The sequence below is a fragment of the Phyllostomus discolor genome, chromosome 1 (assembly GCF_004126475.2).
Source record: "Phyllostomus discolor isolate MPI-MPIP mPhyDis1 chromosome 1, mPhyDis1.pri.v3, whole genome shotgun sequence".
Taxonomy (NCBI): domain Eukaryota; kingdom Metazoa; phylum Chordata; class Mammalia; order Chiroptera; family Phyllostomidae; genus Phyllostomus; species Phyllostomus discolor.
Genome location: NC_040903.2, coordinates 187,859,674 through 187,875,114, shown reverse-complemented (window position 1 = coordinate 187,875,114; position 15,441 = coordinate 187,859,674). Strand labels below are relative to the sequence as shown.

Here is a 15,441-nt window from a genome sequence, read left to right as displayed (position 1 = left end):
TGGTAGTAGTTTACTTTTGGAATAATTACAAACTTAGTGAAAAGTTTCCAAAAATTATCAGGGTGCACAATTTGATATATATCTTTAGGTTTTCTACCTACCTTAAGTTAGGTCTTCTATCCTTTTCTTATTTTTCCTCTTCTTGATCTATCTTTCAATAGAGAGTGGCATGTTAAAGTGTCTTATTATTAATGTTCTTTATCTATGTCTCCTCGCACCTCCTTTAGTTTGTGCTTTATAGTGGTTGTTGCCATGTGATTTAGTGCACAGATATTTATAACCATTCTATCTTCATTGTGAATTGTGGCTTTGAACATTGAAATATGTCCTTGTTCATCTTTAATGATTTTTTGCCTTGTAAGGGTTAAACAGAAATAGTATCCCTCATATCTGAGTACATTGGAAAAATGACACTTTGTCTACATTGATCTGATAGGAGAAATAAGCAGGTTTTGCCCTCTCTTAATACAGATTCATTTGTCAGTTGAAAGGTATAGAAGGGAGGTCATTTAAAGTTAATTAAGATCTTTGAATTCAAAAACAGGTGCAGTTTTATCCTTTTGGATCCTTGCCTCTAAACAGTCCTCTTGGGAGGTACATAATTCTTTAGTGTGTCAAAACCCTAAGGTGTTTAATGAATAAGCTCTGAAGCATAACTAATTAATGGAAAGATTAAAAATGTAGTCAACAAATACCTTCTTTTTTTTAACACTGAAAGATGGCTTCAAGATGGTTTTCTAAATAGGGCATATGAAGATAATTGCAGTTCATGTCTTTTTTCAACTTGAAGTTCTTCAGTTCTTCCACCTCCACTTTTCTGACCTTCATATTTTTTATGAAACACAAAGAATTCTAAATTAAGTTCATGATGCATGCATAATATTTCATATTCTTTAATATCTTCTTGCTTTTTTGTTCCTACCCTATAATTACCTAAGGTGAACAGATTTATTGGTATGGCTAAAATAGCCAGGTTACTTCCAAGTGATTCAACAAAGTATACGGTACCTTTCAGAGACTATAAAAATGGCATGTCCCTATTAACAATAGACCTGCTTCTAAGATATTTGTTTTGTTGCTTTGACAGTTTGTCATTGCTATGTTTGCTAATTGTTAGAATCATATGATTGGAGTCATTAGTCTTTTTTTTAGTGACTATGAAAGTGCCTTTGTTTATTTATTTTTAATTTTTTACTGTTGTTCAATTACAGTTGTCCCCATTTTTATCCCATTATTCTCCTCTGCCCCTCCCCTCCCCTCTCATATGTAACACCCCCCCCCTTTGGCTTTGTCCATGGGTCCTTTATATGTGTTTCTTGATTTGACCCTTTCCCTTCTTTCCCGTTATCCCCCCTCCATCCTCCCCTCTGGTCACTGTCGGTTTGTTCTTCATGTCCATGTGTCTGGTTCTATTTTGCTTGCTGTTTGTTTTGTTGATTATCTAACACAATCTATATCTAAGTATCTTAATTGTAACTTCAAATTCTCAAAAGAACTGTTCTTGTTCATATACATTTTGGATGGAGGGGTTAGTTGTTATGGGGTGTGGGGAAGGGGACATCATGAGGAAGGAAAAGACAGAATTAAATGAACTTCATAGTGTAAAAGAGTAATTTCTAGTACTGAGGTTGAGATTCTGTTTAATAATTAGAATCGGTCCATGTCTTATAAATATTTGTGCATTATCAAGGAAAACTTATAAATTATGGTTCTCAGAATTAAAAGCCTGCTTCTTGTTTTTATTGCAAAAAGAAAAAAAATCTGAGATGTGAATGAATAATATTTTGCTATTTTGAGAACCTGTGAAAATGTGACTTTTATTCTGCACTTTAGATTCCTTCCTGCGTACTTGTGATTAGATGTCAAGTGCTTCACACTTTAAATACCTAAAAGAATTTTTTCCCAAGCCCCAGAATATTATTTTTTGCATTCACATTTTTGTGTTTTGAAAAACTGACCTATGCACCAGATAGGTTTGCTCTATATATTATGATGATGAACTTAGTTAATTCAGACATGTTTAAAGGGCAAACTTTATAACATTTTTTGGTTAAAAATGCATACTTGTCTTGCTTTAAACTTCCCAAGTTGTGATCATAACATCATTTATCCATGGTTCTAATGGTACACTTTAGAGTTCCTCAGCCTGCAGATTAAACACAAACACTGCCTTCTCTGTGTGGTCTTCCTGATTCCCCTCAAATACAAAACAGTACGTGCACGTGTGTGTGCGTGCTTTGCCTATCCTGGTCCTGTAGAACTTTTCTCCTCCTATTTTGTAAATTTTTTTGCATGTCTCTCTGACTTACAAAATTAGACTCTTAAGAGCAGGCTTTTTATTTCTTGTAGGTCTCTATCCCTACACAGCACAAGGCACATGCTCCAGCTTAAGGAGAGTATTAGGACACTGGAAGCATTAATTCAATGGGCTGAATAGGGCAGCCATCCTTTCTCTCATATGTGAAAGTTATGCGACTTAGTTATAATATGGACATTATTATAGGCATCAATTCCAAATGCTTTCCTGGGAAAAGAAAACAGAAGAATTTCAAGATATAACTTTTTTAATTTAGTCTTTATCTTGGATTTTTAAATATATGCTATAACTTCCTTGATTGGGGCACATGTTTGGGTTTCTGTTTATAACCAATATGTTCTTAATGCCAATAGTGCCAAACTCAGAGTACCACCCTGTGTCTTACCATATAATCTATCTTCTTAAAGGTGGTTACCATCATTTCTTACCAATATAAGGATACTCTGTATTTTTTTTACAACTACTTAATAAGAGCTAGTTGGCTCACTCTTTGTGTGTGTAGAAAAAACTGTAAGCTATGTCAGTGGTTATTTTTAGTAGATAAGAATTATTTACCTATGGGGATGTTTGGCGGGGGGGATGGTGAAGGGAAAATGGAGACGACTGTACTTGAACAATGATAAAAAATGTGAAAAAAAGAAAAAAAAGATTTATTATCTATCTAAAAGTGTCTATAAGTTTGTATTCAATATACCAGTAATTTTTCAACAGAATGACTTTGGATGTTGATCACTGAGGATTGGCAGGCATCCATTCTAATGTTTGAGAAGATTCTATTCTAATCCCCCTATATAATTCCTTAATTTTAGTACATATAATCTTGTTATTTCTGTTCTTTTCCTTAAAATATTACTATATGACACTTGCTATAAATACTCAAAGCTCTTAAAATCATGTAATTTAAAAATTCATAGTATTGTTCATTTATAAATGAATATATATTGTGCATATGTATTCATATTCAAGTTTATGAGCCTACTGCAATCATCAATTATGGTGAAGGGCTGCCTAATAAACAAATTAAGTCCATTCTAGAGAAGGATCATCAAATAGAACCATCACTATAGCCCCACTTTCACTCCAGGATACCACCTAAGTAAACTTCAAATGCTAAATTTTTAGAGATTTGTTGGCTATATTAGATAGCTGTACATAATGATGAATAACCGAGATAATTTATATGCATTCATTGAATCCATGTCATTAACTCACCAATAATGTGCTTTGCATTTTTTAAAACACTCTGGTTGTAAAACCAGCACCTCAGAGGACCATAGTCCCCAAGCATGCCATTATCTGTAGTACTCCTTTAATTATGGTGTAATGCTGTTTCTATCTTGTCTTTAAATTTTCCATTGCCTACTCTATGAAACTTTCACATTTGCCTCTATTTTACAGTCCTGTTTTCTGTGGTTTAGAAGGGAAATACTTCATACGACTTAATGCAGAGACCTGAGAAAATATAAATAGACCAAACAACAACTTTCATGTTGAGTGTGAACTCTTCTACTAATTTTAGGGCTTTGAGGGAAGTTTAATTTTCTCAGGCTCTAAAATGTTTACAGCTAAACTACTTGCACACAGTGGGAGCTGACCTAAAAACTAGCATCAGATATTCTACACTCATCATGACAAATGGGGGTCCCCAGCCCTGCAAGTGTACAAAATGTTTGTGGTGAAGAGCAGTGTACTTCTCTATTGGACATTCCATACATAATCCCGTATCGCCACAACCTGTGATTTCTGCAGATCACTCAGTGTAAATGTGCATAATATTCCTTGAAGAAGGACACTAGCCAGCTCTACTGTTGCTGGTAAATTAATTAATTGATTCATGTGGCAACCATCTTCTCAGAAAGGCTGTAAATGTTTGTTGTGAATTGAGTAACTATTAGATGATATAGTAAACTGGATAAGTGAATTTTGAAATAGTTGATTAATATCCAGCTGATATATTGTGTAACCTAATGGAAATTCTATGGTATAAAACATTAGTATTACTTGTTAGGTAATGTCAGTTCTGATGTTGGGAGTAGAATTACCCACATTTGTTAATTTTGCTATGCTTTTCTGTAGACATTTTTAGGGGGGAGATGAATTGAGGAGATAAGTTTTACTTTGGTTGAGTCAGTTAACTTTTCTGTTACTTTTCAAAATTGTAATGGGATTTAGAATTGAGGGCCTAGATTTTAAAGTTATTTTTTTCTGACAGTGAGACACTGAAAAATTATCATCTTGAAAATATAATTTGATAATTTTGAGTTCACTTAATGTAGAATTATAGATGTAGAGAAGCCATAAGCTTTAGTTGTTCTTTATCCTGTTCCCTTTAGAGTCAAAGGGACAGACGATGATTCAGGTAGCTCCGTAACCTGGTCTAAACTACACTGTTAGTTTTAGAGCATCAATTCTAACTCTAACCTTACATTTCTGATTTGCACTGTTGTCTCCCCTTCTCTCCTTTTCTCATGTGTGTGTGTTTCAATACATGTTTGCTGAGCTCTTGAACTGTTCTATGCATGGAGGTTAATGGTGTTAGTCAAAACAGAGACAATTCTGGGCCCTCATGAGTTTATATTATGTTATAGTTTAATTCTGTTCTTTCTGCATCATGTGCTTTTTATTTCTCCAAAATGCAAAAAATATAAATAATTTAAATTTAACATTTTTGATGTAAATATGGCAAGGGTTTTAATTTCATCAGTTAGGTAAAGTAAAATATGTAACAGACATTTGAGTGCTTCCATAATGAAAAGTGGCAAGGGGAATTTATCTATATATTTATATATCTATAAATTATATAAATATATAATTATATATCTATATATTGATGATGCACTTACCATCAATGAATATTTATTTGATATACATAGATTTATGTACATATTTTATGAATTTAGTTTTATTTAAAAGTGTAAGGAAAGACATCTGTGAAATACTTTGCTATTTTTAAATGAGGCAGATTCAATTGAGAAAAATTTGATAAAACAAAGTAGAAAGAAGAAAAGCAATAGACATTATTTGAAACCAATTACTGTAATTATTTAAACACATTCTCTTTTAGTCTTTTATTCCTTTTGATTTTTAACATACTTTATTATCAATTGACCTATTAATAGTAACTTGTAATATACTATATAGAAGAATGCAATATACTTCGGTTCTATCAACATTATTTTTCTTTAAGAAAAATGAGATAGATATTTCATTGACAACTCATTTAGTCTTGCAGTTTCACTTTCATGTTTACGTACTTAGTTATAGCTCTGATGACAATCATATTCTTCTTTGGATCTTTTTTAAATGTAACATTGGAAGATAAGCATTTTTGAATGTTATTTCAGAAACTAGTTTTAATTCTGTATTCTGTAATTGATGGTGGGTAGATAGATAAATTTCCATTGTTGTTGGACATTTATTTATGTATGCCCGTCTATAGTGAGTATTGCATGTGTTGCTTCTGATTCTTTTGACTGATTCCTAGAAGTGGAATTACTAAGTCAAAGGCATTGATTATTATTAAAGTTACTATACATGAAAATCAAATAGTTGAAAACTAATGAGCACTTACACGTGGGTCAGAGATTGTATTGTGAGTGATAACTTGAAAACTGGTCACAGAAATGAAACAGAAAGAAGTGTAACCCTTTCTCTATCTCTTCAGAGAAAACCGCAGTATAGAAAGAATAACAATGGCCATAGAGGAAAAGAAACAAGAAGTAGATCATTTAAAATGATGCCATTTAAAAGCCTGTTATTTTCGTAGCACCAAGGGCTATGATAATATAGGGTCTAGCACAAATAATGCCATCCCCTTTTTACGAAATATTTTATTACAAAACAATAAGCATGTAATTCTGTAACAACGATATCACACTCAAGCACAGCATATGACATTTTAGTTGAAATGTTCAAATTAAAACTATAAATTATTACACTCATATTACTATCCTACCAACCACACTCAAGCAAGGCTTACTTCTGCTGGACCCTGTGTAACAGTTGATCTCTTCTGTTGAAAAACATTATGCATGTAAATTATAAGACTAAAGAAAATCTATCCCTTATGCCCTAAAGCAGAGAGAGAACCTACCATTTTAATGAATTTTCTTTGAGTGTACACATGTGTTTCTGACAGGTGGGATAAAGTGCATAAAATGAGATCATATGTATATGATTTAATATCTTGCTTTTATTATTTTACATAACATGAACATATCTCTGTCACTTTTTTCAATTTATTTAGTGGCTGCATAATAGTCCAAAATGTATTTATTCATTTATACTTGTCTTCTACCTTTTTTGGATGTTTTAAATATTATGTCAGTGAACATTTTACAAGTAAATTGGTACTTTAATCATGTAATTAGAATAAACATGTCTAATTTGGCATTACTAATGTAAAGAGAATGGCATTTCTGAGCTTTATCTATTAAGTGGAAGTGGGGTTTGTCTTTGAGATTTCCCTGGCTGAAGTTTCCGTCAGGTCACTGCAATGCCCTCCAGCCTTGGACGCCTTATTCGGGTCCCAGGCACCTATTACTCCTTCTTGAACAAAGGTGTGGTGGCCAGGCAGGTAGTTGAGTTGTCAGTGTCACTAACTAAATGGAATATTTGAGGGCCCAGAAACAAATGAGATCACTCAAGATTAATTAAATATCCATTACGGTTAGTTCATGCTGACCATATGATTATATGGTACTTTTAATTACCTCTTCAATAATACGAGTGTTTTCTTTTTCTACCTCAGATTGCCTTGTGGTTCTCTAAGGATTTCCAAACTGCTTGTGTGAGCAAAGAATCTGTAATCTCACTCACTCAACCTTTCTTTGTTTCTGCCCCTTCCCCTTCCCTCCCCTCCGCTTCCCTTCCCTTCCCTTACTTTCATTTCCTCCCCTCCCCTTCCCTCCTCTCCTTCTCCTTCTTCCTCTTTTTCTTCTCCTCCTCCTCTCTCACTCTCTCTCTTTCTCTCTCTCTCTCTCTCTCTCATACACACACACACACACACACACATACACACACACACTTCTCTGGTTACATGTTATTTTTTCCTCTGATGGTCTCACTGGCCTGAAGTGTTATGTCTTTATCCTTCTTTTATTTCCCTGTCAGTTCTGACTTTAATCTTCATGATGAGAACAGGTACTTGCTCATCTCTGTGGTCAGAGTCCAGAAAGAGTTAGTCTTTGGCAGAGTGTCTGTAGGAAGATTTCCCCACCTGCATGTGCTAGGGGCCTCATGAAACTGCCTCAGCAGGAAGGGCAACTAAGTATGTACTCTTGATTTGGGATGGGGAACTGTTGAGTTGAGGTCACGGACTGGAATGTACTCTGCAGTGAATAGATTTCTGTGTGTTCTAGAATTTAAAAAGGTATCTACATTTGACCACAGTAGATGTACTCTTTATGGGGCTGTTTAAGGCATAACAAACCTGAGTCTCTGTGTTTTACCCTACTCAGCTCCCTAGCCTCTGTAACTGTGGCCGGGGAGCTCTGCGGCTGCACCCTGAGGACTTGCATAAGGTTTGGCTTGGCAGCAAGGGAAAAACATCTTTGGTAGAGTAAGTCATGGAGAGTTTCTGTCTGCCGGAGTGCAAGACTTAGTTGCTGGATAATACATGTTTCATATAGGTTGAATCAGTTCCAGATTTATAGAGGCTGTAACAGTAGATCTTGCATATCGCATTTTACTGTCATCTCTACCAGAACAAGCAGAAGAAAAGATCAAACTAAGGAGTCTCCTTTGCTTCTTCTGTTCAGAATGAGAAAAGTTAAGGTAGCAGAAAATAATGAAATTATTCATTAAAATACGTTTTTTGGCTTCTCCATCTGCTTTCATTTATTCATGTCACTCCAGATTTCCATCAAGAATTGAATTCAAGGTGATATTATTTTATATGTCATATAAAAATGTTGTAAATTGTTATATGTGTACCGATGGGATTATACACTCAAGCTCAAAGTTATGCTAGGACATCAATACCATGCATGAAACTGAGTAAAAAGAGTGGTTAGGATAGGAACTAGTGTGGACACTTGAATACATATCTTATGCTGTTTTCCAGGAAAAGGTGACGTATTTGGAGACATCTTCTGGAAGGAAACCACCCTTGCTCACGCGTGCGCCAATGTCCGGGCACTGACGTACTGTGACCTCCACATCATCAAGCGAGAAGCCCTTCTCAAAGTCCTGGACTTTTACACAGCTTTCGCAAACTCCTTCTCCAGGAATCTCACTCTTACTTGCAATCTAAGGAAACGGGTATGTTGTCTGGATCCACTTCCCCTGGTCGTATCCAGGGGGGTTAACATGTCCTGCTGTGTTAGTGGAGGCTTGGAAAAATTCTTTCATTTTGCAGCAGTGTGAAGTGACATAATTTCCCTTTTCTTTGCATTTTGTTTACTTTTTAAGAGAGGAAAAGCCCCTGAGTACATGGCTAAAGATTTTAATCATTACTATTTAAGATGCAAAATGAAAAACAGACTTGAGGAAAAATAAACAAGCTGTACTATGATATAATTAGTTAGTTCTTGGGGGTTTATAATACTGCCACAAAGTTAATATTTATGTCTCTTTATTATGTGGATTTCTTTAAGCTGCTGAGGTTAATCAAACTGGTTGCCTATTTCTTGATTCACTTTAAAACCTTTTCTCATTTAGTAATCAACTCATAAAGATTTTTCCCCAATAATTCTTTCTAAGCACACTATCTCAAAAAATGATTAGCTACACTGACATATCCTACAAATACATATAGGAATTCTTTACTTTGCCCTTCTGTTGCAAATAGAATCTTCATTGCCATTTTCTTTTTTATGGATGATGTAAACACAGATTTAATTTACATAAAGAAATCTCATAGCTCTGGTTTATAGGTCATTGGACATTGGCTAGGGCTCTTTTGTTGCCAAGAATGAAATACCCATTTGGATAACTGCATAAAGGGAATTTCATGTAAAATGATTGCCCATCGACTATCATGAAGTATTTTGAACTAACAAAACTTCTCTTCCCCTAACCCCATTAAACAGAACCTTCCCTGTAGTTAACATGCAGGAAAAAAGTCAAGCCAGGAGACAAATTAACATCTCTGCTGTAGGAACAGAGAAATGAACATAAGCAAATCAATGTAATTCCCTAGTTAGGGTTCTAAAAGAGGATTAGATTCAGAAATCATATTCGTACTAGCTGTGTCACAATATTTGTTCTGTATCTGAACAGCATTTTCAGTCTATATTTTTGTTAACCAATAGCTGTTGAGCATCCACAGCCTGCAAGACAAAATGTAAAGAGCTGTTGAGAGCACATAGACTAAATACAGAGTTCTTACGTCAAGGAGCCTACAGTCCAGTGTGGGTATTATGTGAAGCACTATTTGTAAAACGTGCATTTGTACAAGTAATTGAGAGTTAAGGTAGTGATGAATGTGGAATAGGCTTGCCAAATACAGTCTAAATGTGGAACTTTCTTGCTTACTCATTAGGGACTCTGAGTCCCTTTTAGTATGAAGCAAAATTATTATGTCTCCTTTGATTTAGGCTCTCTCTTCTCCAATGACAAATTTCTTTTCTACAAGGCAGTCTGTTAGATATTTGGAGTTCTTATATATGTTTTCCAATCTAAATTTTGCCAGTTTGGGAATCTTTTTACATACTGCAAGATTACCAAAAAGACCTACGTTGTTACCATCCTCAGTACAGATCTTATTTGTCACTGTCTCCCCCAAAGCAGGTTGTTTACACAGAATCTCATCTTATGTTATAATATACCTGTGAAAAAAAAGAGCAGTTATTTTCTCTTAAAAACACATAAGGAAACTCAGGCCCAGAGGGATTTTATCAAATCTCCAACTGATATGTTTGCAATGCAAGGTCTCAAAGACGTAATTAAAAACTCACCAGTAGAAAACAAATTTTGGTCCTTCAAAATGAATTCATCACAAAGCTCCATTGCCATTTTTCTTTTTTTAAAGTATATTTTATTGATTATGCTATTACAATTTTCCCAATTTTTGTCTTTCATACATCTGAGCACATGCACACACTCACACATGCACACACTCACACACGTGTGCACACTGTCACATGTGTGCACACACAGGCCATATACACAGGTTATAAGAGCCAAGTGCACATACCACCAGTGTGCCCACCTCTGATAGGAAGAGAAGCTGGAGACAAAACGCATGTAGTATTTTAAGGGGGCCCAGGAATGTGCGCCTGCCCCTACAAATGCCACTGCGTGAGTTACATCAAGTGGCTTCTTCCCTTTATAACCTGTTCCCTGTTATAACCTGGATAGGTTTAAATAATTGTTTTCAGTGTTTCTGAAGTCCATGGACAACCTTGATGAGCTGGGCAAAATGTAGGGACAAGCATATTGTCAGTCAGTGTCACTGTATTCTCAGGGAAAAAAGAGAGAAACTGTGAGAAAATATACTCCAGTGATTCATGAGAACAGCTACCATTTTGAGAGCCTATTTTATAGCCATAAATATCAACTTATTTTATATATAATAACTAATCTTACTAAATACCAACCACCCACAGACAACATCCCCCATGTATAATCTCTAGCTCTTCAGTGAGGAGGTTAAGTTCCAAGAGTGGGACAGCTAGTTGCCAAATAAATGATGAGTTGGGGTCTGGATTTGAATCCATCTCTGTCTGATTCTAAAACCTGTATTCTTTCAGATTATACCCAGTTGCATTGGCTTGTCCAAGTAGCTGACTCTTTTTTTTTTTCCATGACAATATCCCACAGACACACTCAGCAATTTAGAGTTTCTAATTCATTCAGTCACTGTTAACTTCATTCCCAAATGAGCTAATAAAAAATTATTTTGTTCTCATTGCTATTATTGTAAGCATTCTTGCAACAAACACTTGTTGTGAATTATATGATTAAAACTATGTCGTTAGTGTACCACTGATACCTCATAGCTGTCATAACCATAATTAAGTGCAAGCTTGCTCCTAGGAAGTTGGGGGAGCAGATTTGGAGCCCTGGTTTTCAGCCATCATTGATTATGGCTCTGGCCACATGAGCAGATACATGTAAGCGGTTTGTCTAGTGTGCAGTTCTTGGTGGCTGCCACGGGGAGGCATGTCACAGTGCTTCAGCTGCCTGCCTTCATCCTCATTAAGGAAAAGTAAGGTTTTTGTTATGCAAATATAGCTCTCACTACACATCCTTCAGCTCCTCTATATGACATCCTAGAACTAAAACTGGTAATTTCTTCCAATAGCCAGAGCAGGGGTTGGCAAACTTCTGTCAAAGACCACTAAGTAGATCTTTTGGGATTTGAGGGCCCTGTAATGTCTGTCTCACCTACTCCCCCTTGCCAGTGCCATGTGAAAGCAGCTGTCTCAATTCCGGGCTATTGCAACAAAAGACCACAGGCTGGGGGTGCTTACACACCGGGAGTTTATTTCTCACAGCTTAGCTCAGTTAAGAGGCCTTCTTTTGAAATGTCAAAATGGTGTTTATTAACTTAAGAACCAGCTTGTATGTATGGGTCTGAGAAGGCAAGCGGCACACCCAGCATGGGTGATATCTAAATTTTAAATGATTCTAATCAGATTTTTAAAGAAATTTTTGCAAATTGCCTAGCTGTTATACAATGACATTTACCATTTGTGTAAAGGAGTTAATATGGCGGGCATGATGGCTGAACTTTGAAAGACCTGCTTATAAAGTGGGCCCTTGGCTGGCATCTGGGAACTTGAATTTCAAGAGGGTTCCCGTGACTCTGATAAGAGTGGCTCATGGTGCCTACCCTATTTATTCATACAGTGTGGTTTATACTAGACATTTACTTCCTGGAGTCTGGAATCGTGGCACCTGTGAGGCCAAGGATACCTGTGTGAACAGTCTCCACCAAAAATGCCTGCACAGAGTTCCAAATAGCATCCCTGCTGGCGGTAGCATTTCACAGGTGTTGTCACAACTTGTTGCTGAATGAATTAGGTAGCGGACCTTTGGAGACTTGTGCTTAGCTTCTCTTGGACTTTGCTCGTGCGTCTTTTCCCTTTGCTAAATTTGCTTTGTATCTTTATACTGTAGTAAGTCAAAGCCATGACTATATCTTGAATTCTGTGACTCCTCCTAGAAAATCATCCACCATGTGGATGGTTTAAGACCCGCAATGTACCATTTATAAAGGTTGATTGGAAATCTGTATTCTCTGAGGTCCTGACATCTGTGCCTATCTTGGTGATTTCACTATAACTTTTTTCCATAAAGACACTGAAAGCTACTGACATTATCTTTTGTGAGTATAAGGAATGAAGTATTTTCAAATTGGTGGGTACATTTGTCCATGAAGCTGTCAGGAATATTCCTTTCCCTTGAAACCTAAAATAAAGGCTACATTAACACTTCTAGCAACATTAAGTATGGCTGGGATTTTTAATTATTTCTAAACATCTCTTTCACTTGCAAAAAAGCAAGAACACATTTTTCCTCCAATTCACTGTTTAAATAGGGTGAGTGAGGAGTTCTATTTGTTACTTTCTATACCTTTTCTGGTGAGACATTTCAATAAAATGTGGCACACGAAGTACTGGCTGGCTTAGTGTATATGCAGTATACATTCATCACTCTCCTGTTGCTTACCTGTGGGGTAATGGAGATACAAGGCCGAGTGCCTGCTCTCCAGGAGCCTGCAGTCTAGTGAGAGAGTCAGGTGAATAATCATAATAGAGCCAGGTAAGTGCAATGAGGAGGCTACCCTCAGGACACCAAGAGGGCATGGCAGGGGTGAATCTATTTCATCGCGGGAGACAGGGAGGGATTCCAGGAGGTATGACAGCACTGGAGTTAGAATTTTATTTCAGACAGTGAAATATTCTAGAGCACGGAAAGACCTTGTAGATTCTGTAGTTCAACTTATTTTCTTTAGAGATGAGAAAACTGAGACCCAGAGAATTACATGAATTGCTTAAGTTCATTTAGCTAATTAGCTTCAGAGGTGGGATTGGAATCCACACTCTTTGAATCCCTTGCTGGCTGTACTTCTGCTATGCAGCCTAGATTAGAATTCTTGGGCAGAAGATTGTGAGTAAAATGCAATGCTAAGTTGTGTTGTTTTTTAATAGGGAAGAAGGAAGGTATATAGCATGAGTTTGCATGTGATTTACAGATTGATTTTAGTGCCGTTCACACTGTGATTCAGAATAAAACTAACAGTGGAGCCGAAAAAACAGCTCTAAGCTGTGTTCAGAGTCCAGAACAGGACTCCTAGGCTCAGCACGAGCCAGCATTTATGGTGTGGCCACAGCAGGTATGTCACATGCGTGGAGAAGGGTCTTGTTTCAGGAAGAGCATGCAACTTGCATATCAGTATTTTTCAAGTGGTGCTGCTGAATGTGGTAAAATCTCACTCTGCTGATAATGCTATGCTCTGATATACTCTTTGCTATCTTGTCAATACTTTTAAGAGCTATACTGGCTACTATACCACCTCTTATAAGCATATATAAGGAGAAAATTCTCACATTAAGCAAAACAGTTATTCTTTTCATCTTGGCATTTTGTTATTTTATAAGAGGTTAGCACTTTCACATTAAACGTTATGAAAAACTGACAAGTTTACTGCCAAATATGGCAATTGAACACTAAAATTTGTTGATTTTTACAAATGGAAGAAGTAAAGGAAGGAAGAAAAGAAAAACGTGTCTGCATGTAGAATTGGGAAATTCTGAGCCATGGTTGGTAGCAGAAGCAGGCATGGAATGAGCTGGTGTTGAGGACGATTCTTAATTAGAAATGACAGTTAAGATTATGATATGGCCAATTTCACAAAATCTCAAATAAATATATTGATAACTGAAATTTGAAAAAAATGATGCAGATTGAACACTGTCAACACGGGCTAAAATTATGTAATGAAGTGGGGTTCTCTTTTGCAGGCTATGTCCGTTATATTAGTGAGGATAAACCCCTCTTGTGGGCACGGCCAGAGGATTATTGTGTCTTTTCATTCCATGGTTCTGCTGAATTTGATGCTGGTGTAATAAAATTTTTTAGCCAAGTGGCTCAAGACAAAATGTTTCTAGTACATCTACTATTGTCATGGAAGGGAGCCCAATGGACATTGGTCAGAAGTGTTGCCAAATTGACACCTGCCCTTTAGTTGTAGTCTCAGAGAAAGGCTTTGGGGACCCATTCTGCTTCTGGTTATAGTCCTTGTCACTGAGTATCTCCATACCCCTTAGTTCAAGACACAGGCTCCTTCTACAATATTCATTTAACTCTTGTGTTAATCTGCTCAGGCTTTCATCATAAAATAACACAGACTGGTTGGTTAAACAGACATTTTCTCACACCCTGAAAAGTAGAAGTCCAAAATCAGGGTGCAGGCAGGGTCAGAGTCCGGTGAGAACCTTCTCTTTGGGTTGCAGATGATTGCCTTCTCACTGCAAGCTCACATGGCCTTCCTCTGTGCATGCACACGGGAAAGGGAATGAGCTATCTGGGTCTCTTCCTTTAAGGGCACTAATCGTACTGGATCAGGGCCCCATCCCTTTGACTTCATTTAACCTTAATTGCTTCCTTATAGACCCATATTCAAATATAGCCACACTGGGGGTTTGGGCTTCGGCATACGGATTTGGTGGGGGAGGACAAAAAACATTCAGTCAATAACAACCACGTTTGTTGTTTGTTTTTAAATTTAAAATCAAAACAGCTGAAATGGGTCTACCTTACTAGGGATGTGCAGCAGCATCAGCTTCAGTATTGATTTTTGTAACTTCTGGACATTACATAATTCTCAATCCTAGCAATATGTTCTTGCAGTCCTACAGTGATTTAAGAAAAGATTCTCATTTAAACTTAAAAAAAATTTTCTTCTAATGATTAATACAAATTGAAATTTGGAAAAACAGAACAGAGAGGTACTTACAGCATCCCTTTTACCCCATAAGGCCAGAATCCCTTCCCATAGATGGCCCTGTTCTTAAACAGAGAGCAGCTGAATCCAGCTGGCAAGTTTATAGACAAGCGTAGCACCAGTCCCGTATTTTAATGTTCCAGGAGTAAGAAATAGCAGTTTAGCTCACTCTTGCATTGGAACAGGCTAGAACTCAGTGACTGTTTTTGTTTCCAGAAACCATTCTTAC

General features: G+C 36.6%; 1 protein-coding gene across 1 annotated transcript in view; it reads left to right on the top strand.

Annotated features, from left to right (window-relative positions):
• Positions 1–15,441, top strand: part of KCNH5 (potassium voltage-gated channel subfamily H member 5) — a 259,894-nt gene that overhangs the window by 194,179 nt on the left and 50,274 nt on the right. The window contains 1 exon segment of the mRNA XM_036010818.1: positions 8,382–8,578. Coding sequence (XP_035866711.1) covers positions 8,382–8,578 — 197 coding nt within the window.